This window comes from Adiantum capillus-veneris, chromosome 3 (genome assembly GCF_014529385.1).
Source record: "Adiantum capillus-veneris isolate H3 chromosome 3, ASM1452938v2, whole genome shotgun sequence".
Taxonomy (NCBI): domain Eukaryota; kingdom Viridiplantae; phylum Streptophyta; class Polypodiopsida; order Polypodiales; family Pteridaceae; genus Adiantum; species Adiantum capillus-veneris.
In genome coordinates this window covers 153,635,417-153,654,613 of record NC_140933.1, presented here as the reverse complement: position 1 = coordinate 153,654,613, position 19,197 = coordinate 153,635,417, and the positions used below count along the sequence as shown (strand labels likewise).

At 41.8% G+C, this 19,197-nt stretch overlaps 1 protein-coding gene across 3 annotated transcripts; it reads left to right on the top strand.

The window, feature by feature from the left end:
- Positions 1-325: 325 nt before the first annotated feature.
- On the top strand, positions 326-13,404 carry LOC147461989 (HVA22-like protein i). Of its 3 annotated transcripts, none has more exons than XM_086509450.1 (5): positions 326-478; positions 640-738; positions 12,228-12,284; positions 12,365-12,428; positions 12,962-13,404. In XM_086509450.1, the coding sequence occupies exons 1-5, from the start codon at positions 411-413 to the stop codon at positions 13,160-13,162; spliced, it is 489 nt and encodes a 162-aa protein (XP_086365576.1). In that variant the 5' UTR covers positions 326-410; the 3' UTR covers positions 13,163-13,404. The 3 variants fall into 3 exon arrangements, with proteins under 3 accessions (XP_086365576.1, XP_086365578.1, XP_086365577.1); XM_086509452.1 differs by having other exon boundaries at positions 411-478; positions 651-738; XM_086509451.1 differs by having other exon boundaries at positions 416-478; positions 648-738.
- Positions 13,405-19,197: the final 5,793 nt, after the last annotated feature.

Genomic DNA, 19,197 nt, shown 5'->3' with positions numbered 1-19,197 from the left:
TATCATGCGTATGTTTTTGGCCAGCAGAAGGCCATAGGAGAAGGTTGAGAAGACGTGCATTGTTTGAGCCATTTTTTGAGAGCATGCGAAAGAGCTCAACGATGCTCTTATTACTTGTTGCTCCACCATGTGGATATAAGGGAAGTTGTCAAGGTTTGCTTCAAGAGGAAGATGTCCATTCTAGACATTTGGAATGTTTGCTTTATATAGGAAAACTTTGTTCTAGACTTTTCGAATGATCTGTAGCTTAGCTTGTTGTATGGGACTCTTATATAAGAGTCTCACATTTTACGATTTAAAGACTAATGAAAGCTATCCCATGATCCATAGTTGCCAAATTCCTTTTGTTATATTGAAGGAATGAATCTTTACGAAGAATGAAAAGCCTTCATTCTGTCCAATGAACGGAGATGCTCCATATTGTAATTTTGTTGGGGAGCCTCATTGTCATGGTTTCTATGTGCACAAGAATTTTGATGTAAGACTCTCTCTCTCTCTCTCTCTCTCTCTCTCTCTCTCTCTCTCGCGTCGGATAGATCTTTGAGGGCTCTTGGAATTGTTCCTATGACGTTCAAATCTCTCTCTCTCTCTCTCTCTCTCTCTCTCTCTCTCTCTTTTCTTGAACCCTTGTTTTTGAAGATTAATAGCAGGATACATCTATCCAACTTGCAAATGCTTTCAAGCTATCGAAATGGACGTTTTGGATGTCGACAAACTGTTGATTTGGTGCCAATATTGGTAAATATGCCCCACACTCATTAAATATTTAGACATTGAACATTTCATGCTTCCTTTTTTTTTTTTTGGTAAACTTTTGCAATACAAAGTTACCTTTTGTAGATAAATAAGACAGCAATTTATATACAAGCTTTTATAATGGGTACTCTTAGAGCACCAATCTAAAGACAATTAAGAGGGGGAGAGTGCATTGCATTCGTTAATCACTCTAAATGGGCCTGGCTAGGCTAATCATTTACTAATCAAATTGTGCACCTTTTCATGAGTACAGCAGATTATACAGCAATAGTTATCATGCATGTCTGATTTTTTCTGTTGGAAACTAATTTTGATGCTTTGCTTTCCACACCTTCAAAATGGTCCTCACAAGCATTAGAGCCAAAAAAAGCTAACTCTTCAAACAAGCACTAGTATGTAAATGCTTAAAACTCTATGAAATCACTAAACTTTGAAGGGCAAGGGTGCTTCTCCAAAATCAACCCTAATCCACACCACCTCAGGTCTCTTAATTATGCTAGCTCCCTCTCTCTTCACTCGTGTGTCGCCACTTCCACAGTTTTGAGCTCGCCTTTAAGCACATTGTGGACATAATTATCATCATTTCCATGCGATAAATCTCGTAGCTTCTAGTTATGGTGCTTAAATTTACCTCTACAAATTAAACCACAAGGCCTTATTTAAGAGCTTGTGTCATTTTGCCAAGGGGACCACTGCAATATGGAGCATCTAAAGTACCAGAAGGCCTTCCCTCACTCCAGCAAGACGAAGCCACCTTGTTGCACTTTTTAATGCCCCACGCAGCCCCCTAGCTTTACAAAATACCAGTTTGAAGCTAGAATTTGTCATGTACCTTACCTTATTAGTGGTGCTACATAATTTGAATCTAAATGAAAGGTTACTTGTGAGTAGAGTCACAAAAGTGTTATGTAGTACTTAGCCCACTGCTTGCCACCAAGACAGAACTTGATTGGAAAGCTTGGCATTGGCCCAAACATAGGATCTTTGCTCTTCCTAAAACCTTGGGGACTCATAAGAAGTAGATCTATAAGGCGGATCGATTCACTCGGTCCATCAAGTTATAAACATTGAATGAGTCAAAAGAGAAGTGGATGAGGTGTGCAAACAACATTTGGGAGGCAAAGTGGCCAAGGGCAATGGGGATCTTCACTTGGAAGGTATTGTGAAGGGCAATCCCAACTCGGGAATAGGATTCTTGTGAGAGGGCTTGGCACGTGCTTGGCATAGACACTTGCTTTGGATGCAAAGCTCCTTCAAAGGATCCCTTGCATCTCTTTAAATACTACTCCTCCTTGCGAAGTCTTTCCGCCAAGGTATGCAAATGAGTGCAAAAGACATGGAAGGTTTTATTTATTTATTTATTTAAGGAATGACTTAGTTTTGGGAGGAGGAAAATTTCGCCATTCTAGCGGTGCACTCAAATAACAAGGTACTGCTTTATGAATCAAGCTTGGAAAGCTTAGAATTTTTGGGTCTTTCAGGGATAGCTTGTAGTAGCTCTATTTAAAGATATCACGCATGAAAGTACTAAGTTTCTTTACTTGATATATCAAAGAGGAGCATTTGAAACATCTCTGGCAAGTGTTATCTCAACATCTTTGCTGCGGTTGAGAAGAGATCGCGGCCGCACAGGGTTTGGTTGAGCTTTCTGGCAGTGGGAGTGGCTTTCCTCTCTCCTTCCCCCTCAGCTTGCATGCGATTGGCAAGGGCATGCGATGTGGGGGGTTGTAACCCTTGGTGAAGACGATCTTAGCAAGGAAGGGTTTTGGCCCCCTCTTCGCCAAAGATGTGTAGTGTGTTCTTGTTGTGTTGTTCTTGACGGTTGATTAGTGGGTGGTAGATGCCCTCCACTTAGGGGCTTCATTCGATGTCAGATCCTAGCGATGGTGCATGGCTCCCCATAAAATGTTGAGGATTGCTCCTTGCATATCTCTTTGCGACCGTTTGGCTTCGACTCCATTCGGGTGGTTGGTGGAGTCTCTTTAGGTGGCATTATCTTCTTCTATAGTACATTTGCTTTGAAGTTATCTTTGTTGGTTCGGCTATCTTGGTTTGATTGTGGTGGGGTGCCTCCCCTGTCACGCATCATAACTATTGTCTATTCTTTTTGGTCTATGATGGTGTTAATCTTGGTTGCTTGGGATGTTCTTCAATGCCGTGGCTTGGTGTGAGCATGACTGGCAATGTAGACTTTTTGGTTTTAATACATTTCACTCACAAAATTGTGAGCAAGGGAAAAAAAAAAAAACCTTTGGTAAGTGTTTGACTTATTATCCAACCGGGTCGATTGTAAAGTTCTTCATTAATTTGTCTCTAAGATTCTCTCTATCCCTAAGGTTCAAAAACCGCGAGAATCCCAAGGAGGTTGGACACACGGTAAGCTCATTCGTGTTGGATAGTCGCTGCATTCTTCTCCTTTAGCAGTGCCTTCTTCGACACCATCACCCTCTTCGGTTTCCCCTACCTCCCTTGCCATCCTTGGATTGAGCCTACACATGACTTGCTATCCCCGGATTGAGCCTACTTTGACTTGCTGCCTATGTTCGCTCTCTCACCCCCTTCGTTCCCAACTCTGCACCCTCCCTAGCTCTTGGCACTTTGCTCCACCTCTGGGCGCTTTCGGCCTGCGCGTCCATCCTCTCTATTCTTCGCCCTCCCCAAATCTCCGCACTTTCCTCCACCTCTGGCTACCGGAGCGTCACCAGCCTCTCTCTCACGGGCCCGCCCAACTCTCTCTCTATCTCTTGCTCTACTTCACACAATCGCCGTCACCCAACAACATAGATGCCATTCTCCTCCTCACCTGCCTCAACGAGTCCCAAGTGCATGCACAATTGAAACAAAGAGAGAGAGAGAGAGGCTCTCGCAATTTTGCAGCGATTTTTTTGGCCCCTAAAAAAGATCTAAAACAATCTCTCTCTCTCTCTCTCTCTCTCTCTCTCTCTCTCTCTCCTCCATGTGCCCTCCTCGCCCTTTTCTACTCAAAAGTCTTCCTTTCCCTTTCCACTCTAATCCTTTTCTTTTAGTCTTTCAAATGGCATCCGCTGAGATTCCATCAAAACTAATGAGTTTCCAAGATTAGAGGGACATACCTACTTCACATTGCCTACTACTGGTTCCACACTACTCCTTTAAACGGAATCTCGGCAGATCCCTTTCTCCTTCCATCCCCCAAAAAAGTAAAAAAGCCTCTCTCTCTCTCTCTCTCTCTCTCTCTCTCTTCCCTCGGTGGTCACGCGATGTGCTTTGCCATCGTTGTCTGCACACCAGCTGCTCATCAACATCTCCGCCTGCACACCAGCTCCTCAGCTGCCCCCGCCGGCCCTGCTTTTGAACAGGACCTCCTCGAGGTCTCCTCCATGCTCGCCCCAGCATCGCACAGCCGAGATCCTTGGTCGTTTGCTGATCTGGAGAAAAACAATGGCTGCTCTGCCTTTGGTCCAAGCTCGGTTCACCTGCCTTCGCATACCACCATTGCCCCCTTCCCCTGGCGCTAGATGTTGCTCTTTGTGTGCCCTTGGGCAACATTGTCGTTTGCACACTTGGGTCGATGGCAGCAATGCAATGCGTATCTGCACTTCTCCTTACGGATGGCGATTCGATTCCAAGAAGGGCGAAAAATATTCGCATCTTCTCTTGATAGCAACGCAGATGTCTTCCGAAAATTCACTCTCTCTTTCTCTCTCTCTCTCTCACATGACAGGTCTTGAGTTCAATTCTCCTCGTCGGCTAGACCTTTAAGGTCTTTTGGATAGTTTCCTACGACGTTAAAAGTCTATTCTTCTTCTTCTTCCACCTGGCAGGTCCCCTTTTTTCCGCTCACAGCCACAAAGAGCAGTCCTTCCAGAATCGCACCAAATGCTACCTGTGTGACCTTCTTGGATCCTTACAACCATTGTTCAAGAAAAATGTGTCTCAGCTTAATATCGTGCCGTTTTCAGGGCGAGGGGAAAAGGGAAAATTCCGCTCCAAAATAGAAAAAAATAGTATATAAACCTAAAGAATAGACCTAATTTTCTACAATTTCCTCTTGGCAAATTCAAGAAACGAAATTCTGTATGTTTCTGCATACGAGTAGTCGCTCCAAGTGCTCCACGTGTCAAGCGAGACTTCAACTCCTCAATTTTGCAGGACTTCGAGCTCTTCTAGCCACTTGGTGGGACGAAGCTCTAAAACACTTAGTTTTACTTTTAATCCCTTGAAACAAAGGTATCTCATTGGATTCTAAGAAAATTAACGAATGCAAAATTAGGCGGTCCTACTCCCAACACAAGCTTCATGCCAAGGAAGAGTAAATGTATGTGTGTTTTTGGCAATGTTCACCAAAGTGAGCTATTTCATATCAAGACACCATAAAGAATATCATCACGCGCTTCTCACGAGCATCTAGGGTAAAACCCCCAACTTAAGGCCACCTAAGGGGCTTCGCAAATTGGAACCAATATACTCCACCGTTTTCAGGTTGGATGAGCGCAATTGGAAGAGCTCATCAATGCTTACCTACAGTAAAAATCTCACCCACGAACGGTGCTTCTACGATGATGCGCAACATCGTCAAAGATTTTCTGTGTAACAAAAATGGACGTAAGTGGAAAGCCACACAAGGGGGTTATTATGGGACATAGCAACCAACAAGGCTTGAACCCAGATCCAACAACAATGATTTAAAGTTGAGTTGAGCTAACCACCTCACCACAAGGCCACTTGTGTCCCAATATTGGACCTTTACAATTTTACACTTGGGGAGTCTAGGGTCCCATTAAAGGGTGGCGGTTTTTTATTGGGTTGTTCATAAAAGTATCACAACCATAGTCTGGCTTTTACGAGGATCCACAACCTTGTATTTTCCCCCCCTCAAACTCACAAATCGTCGGAGTGTTTGTTTTGTATTCATCAAAATAAAGCCTTGAGACGATAACACGGTTTCCTAAAGAGGCGAACAACAATCCCTCATCTTGTCAATCCTATCGCATCAGAGTGGCATTGATGACCCCTTTCCATTCGTACGAGACCTATCTGTTACCCATGGAGAGAATTAGCATCTTAATTTCGAGAATTATCTCCGTTAAGCTCGCCATATCAAGCACATTTTCAAACACCCTTCGGTTCCTAGCCTTCCAGATTTCTTTAAAGAAGCAATACCTTACAACTTGGGTGTATACCATTAACGCTTGTCTTTTCAACCTCTTTCCTTCGAGAAATAAATCATTCTTATAGAAGCCTATTCTCCACGTCCTTTGAACCCACTTGCACACCTATCCTGAGAGGCCACTTATGACCAGGCAATCCTTTAACAGGTGAGGGAGGTACACACAAGCTATTTTATACCCGCTGCATCTATTTGGGCCAATCCCTCTGGCATGGATCTTCACTCGTGTCGGTAGTGCTCCCCACAATACCTTCCATACAAAGCACTTCATTGACATAGGCCATTGTGGGGCCCAAATATTACACTATTGTCTCCCATCTTGCCTCCAACCTTGTATAGAGCTTAAAACATAACAAAGATCAACATTTAACTAATATTATCATACCTTGATTGAGTAGGAGAAAGGATGGGATGCCACCACCATCATGGGACTGCCACCAGCCATGCCAATGTCCACTACATCAACCCTGCAACCAATCAAGATCACGTACTCTGGAGAAGAGCCATCCACCATCACAAAAACAATCCCATTCTAGGTAGCGAAACAAAACCTAGAAACACCAAGGCACGCGATCCCATCGACCAAAACAACCTCGACACCTCATAAGCAAGCTAGTGAACCGCAATAATATGCTATTTTGGTGAGCTAGACACCATCCAAAAGAGTCGCAACAGATGTAGCTGAGAGCAAGTACTTAACATGGGCTGAAAGCAAGGCGAGCCTTGCCCTAGTGATCTCGAGCCGACATCACCACATACGAAAAGCAAACGTGACACCTCTGTAGCCTACAATGCCAAACCAGGGGCCAAACTTGCCGATTGCCACATTTCTCCCAAAAAAGGGTAGAGGGAAATCTCATTGCCATCAAAGACATACTGGTAGACTTTTTAAAAAATCCATTATTCTAAAGATTCCCTTATTCCCTCCCCCCTTCTCATGGAAGGTGCTTCCTCCCCTCCCTCTTACCATCGCCTTCGCCATAGCCTCTGCTTCCTGCCCTTACCTCAGCTGTTGTGCCCACAACGCCCATGCCTACGTTCGCCCCCAAGTCTCCCCCTCTGTCATCAGCCTTGCTATGTCCTTGCTCTATGTTTGCCATTGTCCCTTGCTCCCACTGACAACGGTCGTCCTTTGCAACCAACTCTGCTCAGCCTCCCATTCTTGCCCGCCCTGCAGATCCTTCGATGATGTATGAAGAGCTCTCTCTCTCTCTCTCTCTCTCTCTCTCTCTCTCTCTCTCTCTCTCTCTCTCTCTCTCTCTCTCTCTCTGTCCACTCTGTTTGCATGTTTTGTTTGGACAAAAATTGTCATCTCCAGCAAACTGTACCTCCCCTAACGTCATCAACTGTCAATACGAGGACACACCTACGAGCGGCAAAGGGGGGGTGGGAGGGAGACTCAACGCCGTGCAATTAACTGAGTCAACATGCTCCACGTCACGAACCCATCGTGGATGCCCACTCTAAGCAACCTCTCTCTCTCTCTCTCTCTCTCTCTCTCTCTCTCTCTCTCTCTCTCTCAAAAGAAAAAGAGAGATGAAAGGGAATTTCTTGAGATTCCAACTACTCAGTGATTTTTTGAAATTGAGCAGACATACTCACTTGTTGATAAAAAATAATGGGGAGGCCACATGCCTGCACAACCTCCTTGGACGAGGCTACTGGGACCTCCCTCCCGAGCCACACCCAGGCCTTTGCCAATCGGCCTTTCCACACCTCGTCAGCAAACCTACTTGCATGACGGCACCCTGCCTTGCTAAAGGTCACTCAGAGCTCCTTGCTCATGTGCACCTCACAAGCTGCAGGAAGCTACATGCAGAAGCCCTCACAACACTAGATAGAGGATGAGGAAGTATGTTTTATTAAGATAAAAGTGAACTACCTTGGTCATATTATTTTGGCAAATGATATAGCAATGGATACCAAAGTGGAAGCGGTTGTGCACTATCCACATCCTCCTGATTTGGAAGAACTTCAAATTTTCCTATTGGGAGGATTTTACTATATGAATTAATATAATTTCACTCTCTAGAGGAGAGAGTTTCAAAAAAAAAAAGTTTTACTATGTTTGTTAAAGATTGCCCAAAATTGGTTTATGAAACTGCATACTAGGTCGACTTCAAACCATTAAGGAGAATCTGACTAGATTCGCTCTGCTCTACTCTTCCGTGCCCCATGCAAACTAAAAGCTGCCCGCCCCCCTCTCGGGCATTGTTGCCTGTTGCGCAATCCAATCCCCTGCGCCCATCTCCATCTCCACCTGTACCTCCACCAACTGCGTGCTCGCAAGGGGAAAACCAGAGAGAGAGAGAGAGAGAGAGAGAGAGAGAGAGAGAGAGAGAGAGAGAGAGAAAGCTAACAAGCTTGCACCCTCCATCTGCTCCTTACCACCTCCCTTGCCACTTTGCTCGCCAATCCGACTGTGCATGCGCCTCGCTGGCCCTTAGAGGCGTCGAGAAAAAAACGATACCTGCTACCCACCCTTCCTGACTGTGATCTTGTGTTTGCTCCTCCCGCAAGCCATCTCGTCCTTGCTTTGAACATCCACGCGCTCCGACAACCTCCACAATCGCTTCCATTGCACACCCACCATTGTTCCTCAATGCAATACCGAATTCAGCACAATTGAATGTGTGTGTGTGTGTGTGTGTGTGTGTGTGTGTGTGTGTGTGTGTGTGAGAGAGAGAGAGAGAGAGAGAGAGAGAGAGAGAGAGAGCTACCTCCATCTCAAGATAGAGCTCGCTTAGACTTTGAGAGAGAGAGAGAGAGAGAGAGAGATAGAGAGAGAAGGACCCTGCGCTCGGACAGATAGAGCAAAAAAATCTCCACCCTGCTGTCTTCCCCATCCATTCCCTGCTCTGTGGCATCGCGCACACACAGACAAAAAATCTCGCTACTCTCTCTCTCTCTCCCTTGTTTTGTGCTAAAGTATCTCCCTTTCACTTCATACTTGCAAATGAGACACTTGGCTCTCCTTTTCCCTCCCTTTTCTTTTTCCTCTTTGAACATAATACATAATAGAGAATCTAGAGTGATTCCCTCAAAACTAATGCATTTAAAATTGTGGGGACAATTGAAAGGTAACAGAACGATCAACATTGTTTTTTTGGCTTTCTAAAAGAAGCCTTAGTGTTGAGTCGAGTTAGGCATCCTTCCAATGTTTTCAGTGCCAACGATGGAGACTCATCTTAAATGTTGATGGAGTTTGTCAAATGGGTCCCTTTTATTTCATAGCCTTAGAGGGCTTTTTGGCTTTCTAAAAGAAGCCTTAGTGTTGAGTAGAGCTAGGCATCCTTCCAAAGTTTTCACTGCCAACATGGAGACTCGTCTTAAATGTTGATGGAGTTTGTCAAATGGGTCCCTTTCATTTCATAGCCTTAGAGGGCTTTTTAAGACTTTTGCCTTGTTTATTTTTTTTTGTCCTTGCTCATCTTATATTATTTTCAATATGAACACACAATTTATACTTGTTCTTTTTTCTTTGTATGGGACTACATTGCTTTTATTTTGTGTACCTTTTTATTTTTAAAGCTTTTAAAGAGTAAAGAACTTTTTTCACAAGAACAAGTGATTGTGACTCTCTCTCTCTCTCTCTCTCTCTCTCTCTCTCTCTCTCTATATATATATATATATATATATATTGTATTTTTATTTCTCTCATATCTTGATTTCCTTTTTGGAAAGCCATCGTGAAATCTCACCTTGTTAAGATTTTGCCTTGTTTATTTTTTTTTGTCCTTGCTCATCTTATATTATTTTCAACATGAACACACAATTTATACTTGTTCGTTTTTCTTAGGATGAAACTACATTGCTTTTATTTTGTGTACCTTTTTATTTTTAAAGCTTTTAAAGAGTAAAGAGTTTTTTTCACAAGAACAAACGATTGTGACTCTCTCTCTCTCTCTCTCTCTCTCTCTCTCTATATATATATATATATATATATATATATATATATATATATATATATATATATATATATATAGTATTTTTATTTCCCTCATATCTTGATTTCCTTTTTGGAAAGTCATCGTGAAATCTCACCTTGTTTGACAAGCTCAAGGCAACTTTAGTTGAACCATTTTTTATTAAAAATATATATGCTAGTTTTCGGAGGGTCGGGATGAGGAGTGCACACTGCACAGATGGGTGTTTCCTGCAACTCAGTGTGTGCGCTTGCAAGTTGGGGGGCCCATAGGAGGTTGTTACTGAGGCAAGACGCAATCATCTTGTGCGTACACATGTCCACTCTCTGGAGGGGGGCCTCTGTTGCTCTCTCTCTTCATCGGCCGACAACCCTATTTTTCGGATCTAGGTCTGTTGGGCAGTCCCCCACCTTGATGGTGGAAAATAGTGTGCTCTGCATCGGCGGTGCAGAGTCATCCAAGCTCGGCAATGCTTGGTTGGAAGCGTGGTGCAGGTATTGATCATGGGCTAATGTTAATTTTAATCCGAAGCTTGGAGACGTGTTGCGCCAGATATGTGGTCTTGTACTTCATGGGTCGGCGGATGACCACGCAAGAATTGTGGGGATGGGCGGGAGAAGCGGTTGCCAATCGTAACGACATTAATTGCTTCAGAAGCTGTGGGTAAAGGGTTCTATGTGGCTGCTTGCACCTTTGAGCAAGGAGTTCGGGATCTCGTGATAAGAGGAGGGGTCTGGGGGCGTCCTACTTCGCATATGTCATAACATGTACACCAGAATTCTGCCCCAATGAGATGTTGACTTTTTGCCTCGTGTGGGTCACGTTCAAGAGCTTGCCTTTATGGCTTCATGATCACGTTCTCACCATCGCTGCCACATTGGGCCGAGCCCTTTTTGTATCGGGACTGTAGAAGATGAGACCGGGATTGGATGACAAGGTGTGTGTCTTATGGAACATGACCCATCCTTTTCCCAAATACGTAGACTTCAATATGGGAGAGTTTGGTGCCTTTCGACAAGAGCTGGTGTTTGCCTCCTTCCCCAATGCTTGCTACAAATGCCGCAGAATTGGTTATTTTGCAAGGAGCTACCCTGAGGCGGCAGGTTGACGGCCAACCCCGTTCCACAGTGCAGGACGACTTGGAGGCGGGTAACTAGAGAGGACAAGCCTACAGGTGAGGCTAAGGAAATGGAGGTGAAGTCTGGTGAACAGGATGGGATAGGAGGGGAGGTGGCTAAAGAAATGGATGGCCCCTCAATGGAGGTACAAGAAGAACCAGCTGTGCCGGTCAATCGAGGCAAGCAAAGAGACTGAGAGCTGGACGGAGGAGACACAGGATAGACCAGAGCCATGTGTTAACAAAGGTATTGGGATACCAACGCCCAATGAATCTTCCAAGCCTGAGCTTGCTACAAGTGATGCTCAGGATGTTGAAATAGACTTTATAAGCCACATTGTTAAAGTTAAGGGTAAGAAGACTTGCACTAGTGCAGTCAGCTTGCTCAAAAAGAAGAAGAAAAGATGATCTTTTCCTTTAGCGTTCGATTCCCAATGCCCTAGAGAGAGAAGGTACGCTAGAGTTTGAGCCAAGGCCACATAACTATTTGACACTTCTAGGATTATGTGGGATTGGCAGCCTAGAATTATTGAACGATCTAGACCATTAATCTTAAATGGAGAATACATGTAAAGTGTGGGAATCTTAAGGTCCATATTTCATGAGAAATTAGTAAGATGTCAACTAGTCATGAAGTGAGCCAAGGTGCTAAATATATGAGCATGTGCAATTAGAAGACGCTGGTTTATGTGAAAATTTTGTTGAATTAAAGCTTATAAGTCCATTTTCATGTGAATACATAGCATTAAGATTACTTTGAGGGGAGGGACAATCTCTTAAAGCTCTCAAGTAATTCAAAGTGACGTCGCCAAAGTAAATTATTCAGAATTTTTCCTTAACTTCATAACGCTAAATGAAAGAAGTACTACAAGGGTTAAAGCATGGTATATATCTAATTTTTCTACTAGCAAGCTTGGCTTAGAGAATGCTCTAAATGGACCCTAATTCAATTTTAAGCCTTGAATGCTAAGTCATTCCATTTGAAAGATCAAAACCACCAAAACACTTCCACAAGAAGTTTTGGACAAATTCTCACAATATTTCCCGCATTCTGACTTACCTCAACATCATGAGCTTTTTCTCGAGAGGCGTTGCATACCTAGCAGGTACGATTGGGGGCAGGGGACCACCGGCCCCCTACGAAAAACATTGAGACAGCCTCCGTTTTCCTACATGAGAAAATTTATAAATCTTCTTGTGAATTCTCCAAGAAGAATTCTTCTTAGCCTTTAGATTTCAAGAAAAACTAAATTAATGCTTGTTTGTTTCTGTTTTGCAGGGTCATCATTGCTCTTATAAATGTCACTGAGAGAATTGTGGACCCATTGATTTCATGGTAGTTCTTTCAAATCTAGAATAACACTAAGCAACATGCATTTTTTGTCAAAGTTAATTATTTCTATATTTGATTCCTAGGGTTCCTTTGTATGGGGAAATAAAGCTTGCCTTCATCATCTATCTATGGCATCCTAAAACTCAAGTAAGCGAGTTGTACTTGGACAATGTTTGTGTGACTTGGTGAAGATCAGTTGTATACAAATTTGTAAACATAGATACCTTGGAGACAGTGTTTAGGAAAGGTTTGTCTCATCTTAGCGCATAGAGCCGGTTTGAAACCAACGAAAAGGGGGGAGAAAACCAATAAAAATACAAGGAAATAGTTCAAAAATCTTACAAATTTAGAAAAGTTTTACTAGTACTTCCGGTTTTCATCTTCAAGAGGAGGAAAAATGGCTGTCCAGGGAAAAAGACTCTCTTAGCTTAGAGAAGTCATTAAATCGATTGTTGTGCTGATATTGTTTTCCTAGCTTTTCAAATATTGTGTGTGGTAAAAATTGGAGTCTATCCTAGTACATATAAAGCATGGCTATAAAAGTGTTATTTTTAATTCAAATGTGATAATGTGTATAAAGGAACCATAATTGATTGCACAAAAATAAGCTTAAAAATCTAGCAAAAGTGGAGAGCTTGTGCTTTTGGAAACTCATGGTTTAGTTGATTTGTGTGTGCTAGGGAACTACTTACGTTTACAATACCTATTTGAAGCCACACTTGTCCAAAAATATAATGGATATCGATGAGAAGTTCAAGCTTGCCCAGACTTGGGTAGAAGGAATGCTCAGTATGCATTGGAGAAGGATCCACACCTTAGGCCACACAAAATTTCTTGAAGTTGTCAATTTCTTGTCTCTGCAATCACTCCACGAAAGCTGAAAAGAGGATCCTCCTCCTCATGTTTTTCAAAAAAAGAAGGTGATATGATTATTCTACTTATATGGACTCATCTGTTGTGGTTGCAAATGCGGCCCTGGCTCGATGGGAGCAGTGCTTTTTATGTAATTCTTTTTGGCTTTTGATATATCACTCAACTTGTGTGAGTATCACCAAAAAAAAAAGGCAAAGCTAATGACCTACATAGACCAAGTGAAAATTTGAAGAATTGATTTTTTGCTCAATGTATTCCTTAAGAGAGTTTTGTTTTAACGTCGTGTATTCATCTCGTCTCCCACTTTTTATTGCATACGTGGCACTGTCTGTATTTTAATGCCTAATTTATTTATGGGTATGTAGTTGAATCCACCATTTTTCACGTTTTTTATTATAAAATATTTGTGTCTTAGTTTTTTAGGATTATCAGAAGTAACTTTCTTGGTAGGTCACATTATTGTACCATATTTAACACCCACCTTCTCAAGCTGCCATGGGCGGCTAGTGGAATAGAGTAGGATATATTAGGATAGACACGATTGTTGACTATTCAGCTAAACTTTATTGTCCAACTAACTCTCAAAGACCATCTCTGCATAAGTTTATTAGCAGAAAGACATAGAAACAAGGTGAAAGTTCACTGTGGCCTACATAATGCTATTGAGAGGAATTTAATAATAAGAGGGTTCTTTGTGAGAGTAAACATGAGAAAGTGACACTACCATTTAAATATATTTTTTGGTCACAATAGAGCATTATATTTCTTGGAAACAAGTGCAACAATGACTTATTTAGATTACAATGTATTTCAAAAGCATACAAAATAATGACTAAACCAATATTCAACGACTCTCTTTAAAGAGAGAGGTACACAAATGTCAACACCTCTAACAAAGACCTGGAAGCAACATTAAAAAAGAAAGTTTTTTTGTCAAGTGACACTAACCCGCAAGCTTTATCCAATGGTCCACAATTGCGCCTCATATGCCCAAGTCGGTAGTGCCACACCGCATTGTCAACTTCTGTAGTTGCTGCACAAGCTGAAGGTTGCGTGCTAACAGTACACAAGTAAAGTGTACCGACTTTTTCACCCTTGGCAACCACCAAAGATCCCTTTGAGATCTTCCACCGTTTGTTTCCGAATGCAATGTTGTGTCCTTCATCGTCCAATTGTCCTGTAGAGATCAAATTTTTGCGAAGAGAAGGAACATGCCTAACATCTTTAAGCTTCCATTCATTTCCGTTAGCAGTTTTGACAGAAACTGTACCTTTGCCGACAATCTCACAAGCTTCATCATCTCCCAAGTATACATACCCAAAATTACCTTTGGTGTAGTCTTGGAAATGTTGCTTGTGTGGTGTCGCATGGAATGAAGCCCCGGAATCTACTATCCAGGAATTAGACACATTGTCTAATGAGAGAATTAGAGCATCTTGCTCTACTCTACCTGCCACATTGGCCTCCGATGTTGGCTTGTTGTCTTGAAACTCTGTCTCCTTCTTCTTCTTGGACCAGCAATCCTTCTTGACATGGCCCTTCTTGCCGCAGTTCCAACATTCAAGAACTGACTTTGTGCGTGACTTGCTCCGCCTTGAGCGATCACGACCCTTTTGGTTTTTGAACCTCTCCTTAAGCCTTCCTCTTGTTTCCACTGATAGTGCAGCACTTGATGATTCTCCTGTGCTTCTCCTTCGCATTTCCTCGCTTAGGAGAACACCCACAACATCATCAAACTTAAGAGTATTTGTGCCAGAGATAGAATTACTTACAGCCATCACAAGGCTGTCCCAACTATCCGGTAGAGATGATAGTATAAGGAGAGCTCGCACTTCATCATCGAAATTGATTTTCACTGATCGAAGTTGACTTATTTTTGTGTTAAATTCATTTAGGTGTTCTGCAACTGAACCATTCTCTGCCATCTTTAGATTGAACAAGCGCTTCATAAGAAATACCTTATTGGATGCCGATGGTTTCTCGTAGAAGTCGTCAAGTGACTTCATCAAGTCCTTCGTGGTCTTCATCTCCGAAACATTGAAGGCCACCGTTGAAGCCAAGCTTAACCGGATTGTTCCCAGTGCCTTTCGATCAAAGACAATCCATGCTTCATCTGCCATTGTTGCGGGCTTCTTCGCAAGACCGCTTAGTGGCAAATAGAGGTCCTTCTGGTAGAGATAGTCTTCAATCTGCATCTTCCAATGTTAGTAGTTTTTGCCGTTGAATTTCTCAATCTTGAGCTTCCCTTCCTCCACCATAACTCCCACTCAATTCAAGGAATCCTTTCCTTGAGATAATTTAGCTACGAGCAAACCTTGCTCTAATACCTGTTGTTAGGAAATAAGACGTAGCTAAATAGATAATTGAGTAGATTACTTAATGGAGAGAGACAGATTTATATACACGAGATTATAGAGTAGAGAGAGAGAGAGACAGAGTACACACGATATACGTGGTTCACCCAATGTGGGCTACGTCCACGGGAAAGCAGCCACTCAATGGCTTTAGTACTTCAAAACAAGAAGTAGTTTACAAAGGGATTATACCCTTAATGGAGCTCCCGCCTTGCTTCACTCTCACCACCTCACACTCACCTTGTTGCATCAACTTCACACTATGAAATGTGTGTAGAAATGGCCTCCTTTTATAGGCCAAAAGGGCTGCCCTCTCTTATGAGAGAAAGCCATGTGTAGCCGCCCTTGTGCAAATAAGTCCAAATCGGACCCTCCAATCCGCCCATGTGTGGCCGCCCTTGAGAAGACAAGTCCGCTTTTGAATTCGGCCACCGGCCACCGGCCATTGACTTCCGACCACCGGCCATCGGCCATTGACTACCGGCCACCGGCCAACCGACCGGTTGTTTTCCGACCACTTTCCGGCCGCCGTCCGGCCATAATATTCCGGCGAAAAAGAATATTCCGGCAAAAAAAATTTCTCGGGGGCCTCCGTCCCCAAGGCCTTTAAAGTTGCCCCTGATTCTTGTCCGTGAAAATTTTGGTTTCCGGTGAGTGATTTTCCTTCACGCACGATGGCTTCTCCTCATAATGGGGGCCTTACAAATGTGCGCTTTTACCACAGAAAATTACAAGGCAAAATCAAGCTCCATACTTAACATGGTTGATGTTTTAAGTGGGTTAGTTTTAGGCGAGTAGTTTAGTTCTTGATGTTATCTTGCAGTTGGGCAGTAAGTCTTTCTCTTATGTGGTCGTACTGTTCTCGATACTATTCGTAAGCGCTTGTGTGTTGATGAACATTGAGTAATACAGTACCTTCTTCTCTCTATTCATGATGTTCTTCAGTAATTCTCATATGCAGTAGTGTAGTAGTATGCAGTATTGCTATGTACTTGTATTGAAATATTGTTAGGGTGGCTAGCCCCTAACACTTTGGCAATTCCGTTGGCTTTGGCCATGGTGATGAAGAGGAATGAACTGGGCAAAGGAGAGACTTTTGGGTCATTTGCAAGTTCTTGATTGTTGAACTTCTTGCTTAGATTCTTGCTCGTTTCTGCCATGGTACCCAAAAAAAAAAAAAAAACCTAGAAGAAAGATTATACTTAGGGTTCTCTTCATTTTCAGGTTTCTATTAGTTTTTAAATCCCTGACAGCATGCAGATAGCAGTTTGGAATCCACAGTTTGTCGTTTACAGTCTACAATTTTAGGCAATGTGCAGTCTGCAGTTTGCATTTTGCAGTTTACAGTTCAACTATTTACATGTTGCAGATTATAGCATTCCAGTTTGCAGAATGCAGTTTCAATCTTTCAATTTATAGAATGAAGTTTTAGATATTTCAGCTTGCAATGAAGTTTAAGCAGTTCCAGGGTTTAAGAGGTACAAATGCTCTCTATTTTTTTGATGTGTGATTAATGTCAAAGAAGAAGACAAAGTGTGCAATATGTCAAAAGTATGAGCATCGCACAAAGGAATGCCCTTACATGTGCAAGCCCTGTCAAAAGGAAGATGTATGTGTCAAATATTGTATGCATAAACTATGCAAGAAGTTGTATCGGATTGTCATATCTTTTCGGAATGCATCGGATCATGAGGAACTATGTGATGCAGAAGAGGATTTGGATGATTTTTCTAATCTTCTTGACAAGGTGGAAGATTGGCATAAAGGTCGTGAAGGAAAAAGAAGAAAGTCGTGCTCTAGTATGCGCATGATACAGATGTTACAAGAAGCAATTAAAGGCTTGATGGAAAACTATGAATATCAATTTCAGGAGGAAGACGAAAGTGATGATGAGTGGGGAGTTACAACACCAATGTTCCCCTTGGTTGGGAAAATTCAGATACAATCATGTTTAACTTCTCCAAATGCACTTGCTGTTAGTCCCAAATCAATGAAAGAAGTTCAAGCACAAAGCCAACTTGAAGAAGTCAAGAAGGTGATGTTGGAAAGGGGAGAAGAAAAGGAGCATCCTAAGAGCCAAATAAGACAAAAGGAGCACTTAGTATCCCAAAACCACACTCCAAATAGACTCAAGGGTTTGCAGAATTTCGAAGAACTTGAATCAACAATAGAGAGGTATTTGCAATCAGGTTAAGAAATTGAAGACAAAAGTGGGCCTAAAAGTATGCAGTGTCCTGAAGAAGCCATGCAGATTCTAGTAGAAGATATGAAAATTAAGGGCATGGAAGATTATGAAGGCATGCTTGTTCCTAAAAATTTACAAGAAATTGAATTTGTGAAAGGCCATGTTACTATGCATGCTGTAAAGACTTTACATTTGCCGAAAACTAAGAGAAAGGTTGAGAATGGGTTAGTCAAACATGGAGATGTTGAAGTTCAATGCAAGCTAGATGGAGTCCAAAAGATGTTGGTGGAAGAAAGAGGAAGCCAGGAGCAGCTCATGAGCTAAAGGAGCCAAGAGGACTGCCAGCCTAAGTTGCATTGTACGTTATACGATGTACGTATTATACAATACTGGCTATCTTTATTCGGCCGTATTATACGATGCCACATCAGCAAAACCACCATATCGTATAATTTCTTAAAATTTTGATCGAAATATTATTTCGATCGAAACACTATTACGATCAAAATAAAGCTCTTTATATACCGTGAAAACAGACTGTTTTCCTCATTCTATTGATCTCTCTTCCCTTATCTCATCTATAGGTGAGCTTTACAACATCAAGAAAAATATAAAAAAGTCAGTTTAAATTTAGTCATATTATTTTTTAGTAAAATTTAGAGCTTTCTATAATTTATTTTTTTTAGGCTTTGGAGTTTTGAATCTTTATCTACTTTGTGTGAAGTATATTTTACACTGGGAGATAAATTAAGATAGTTAATAATTACTTGCCTTGTGTAGAGGAAACTCACACTTGAAGGTGATTTAAGATAGTTAAAGTTAGCAGTTATTTGCTTTGTGTTGAACTATGTTCACACTTAAAAGTAACTTTAGTTAGATAGTTAAAGTTAAGAGTTACTTATTGTGTGTTGAACTATGTTCACACCTGGAAGTAACTTAGATTAGATTTATCTAATGATTGTTTGTCATGTGTAGAGTAATACTCACACTACAGACAATTTAGGTAGATTAAATAATAATCTCTCTCTTTGTGTAGAGGTATTCTCACACCTAGAAGAGATTTAGAGAAGTAGTGAATTATGATTGCTTGCCATGTGTAGAGTTACACTCACACTTGGAGGTAATTTAGATAGGTTTATTAAATATATCTTGCTTTGTGTAGAGTTTACTCACACTTGGAAGTTATTGAGATAGATTAAGCGATTTATTTATCATGATTCAGGTGTAAAGAGAAAGCTCATACTTGAAAAAAATTATTTTTGGTATTTATAATTTAAAGAGGTTGAAAACGTTGACGAATAAAGTAACGTAAATGGTATTAGAGTTTGATTTTAGATGTGTATTTAGTAATTAGTTCAGTTTGAGTTTGCAGATCTTAAGAAGATGGTGAAAGGATATGAGTGGAACTACGTAGATGAATTGGTCAGTGGAAAGACCACATCAAAGTTGAGGTGTAAGACTTGCAGCCATAATTTTAGCAGAAATCCTCACAAGATAAAAGAAC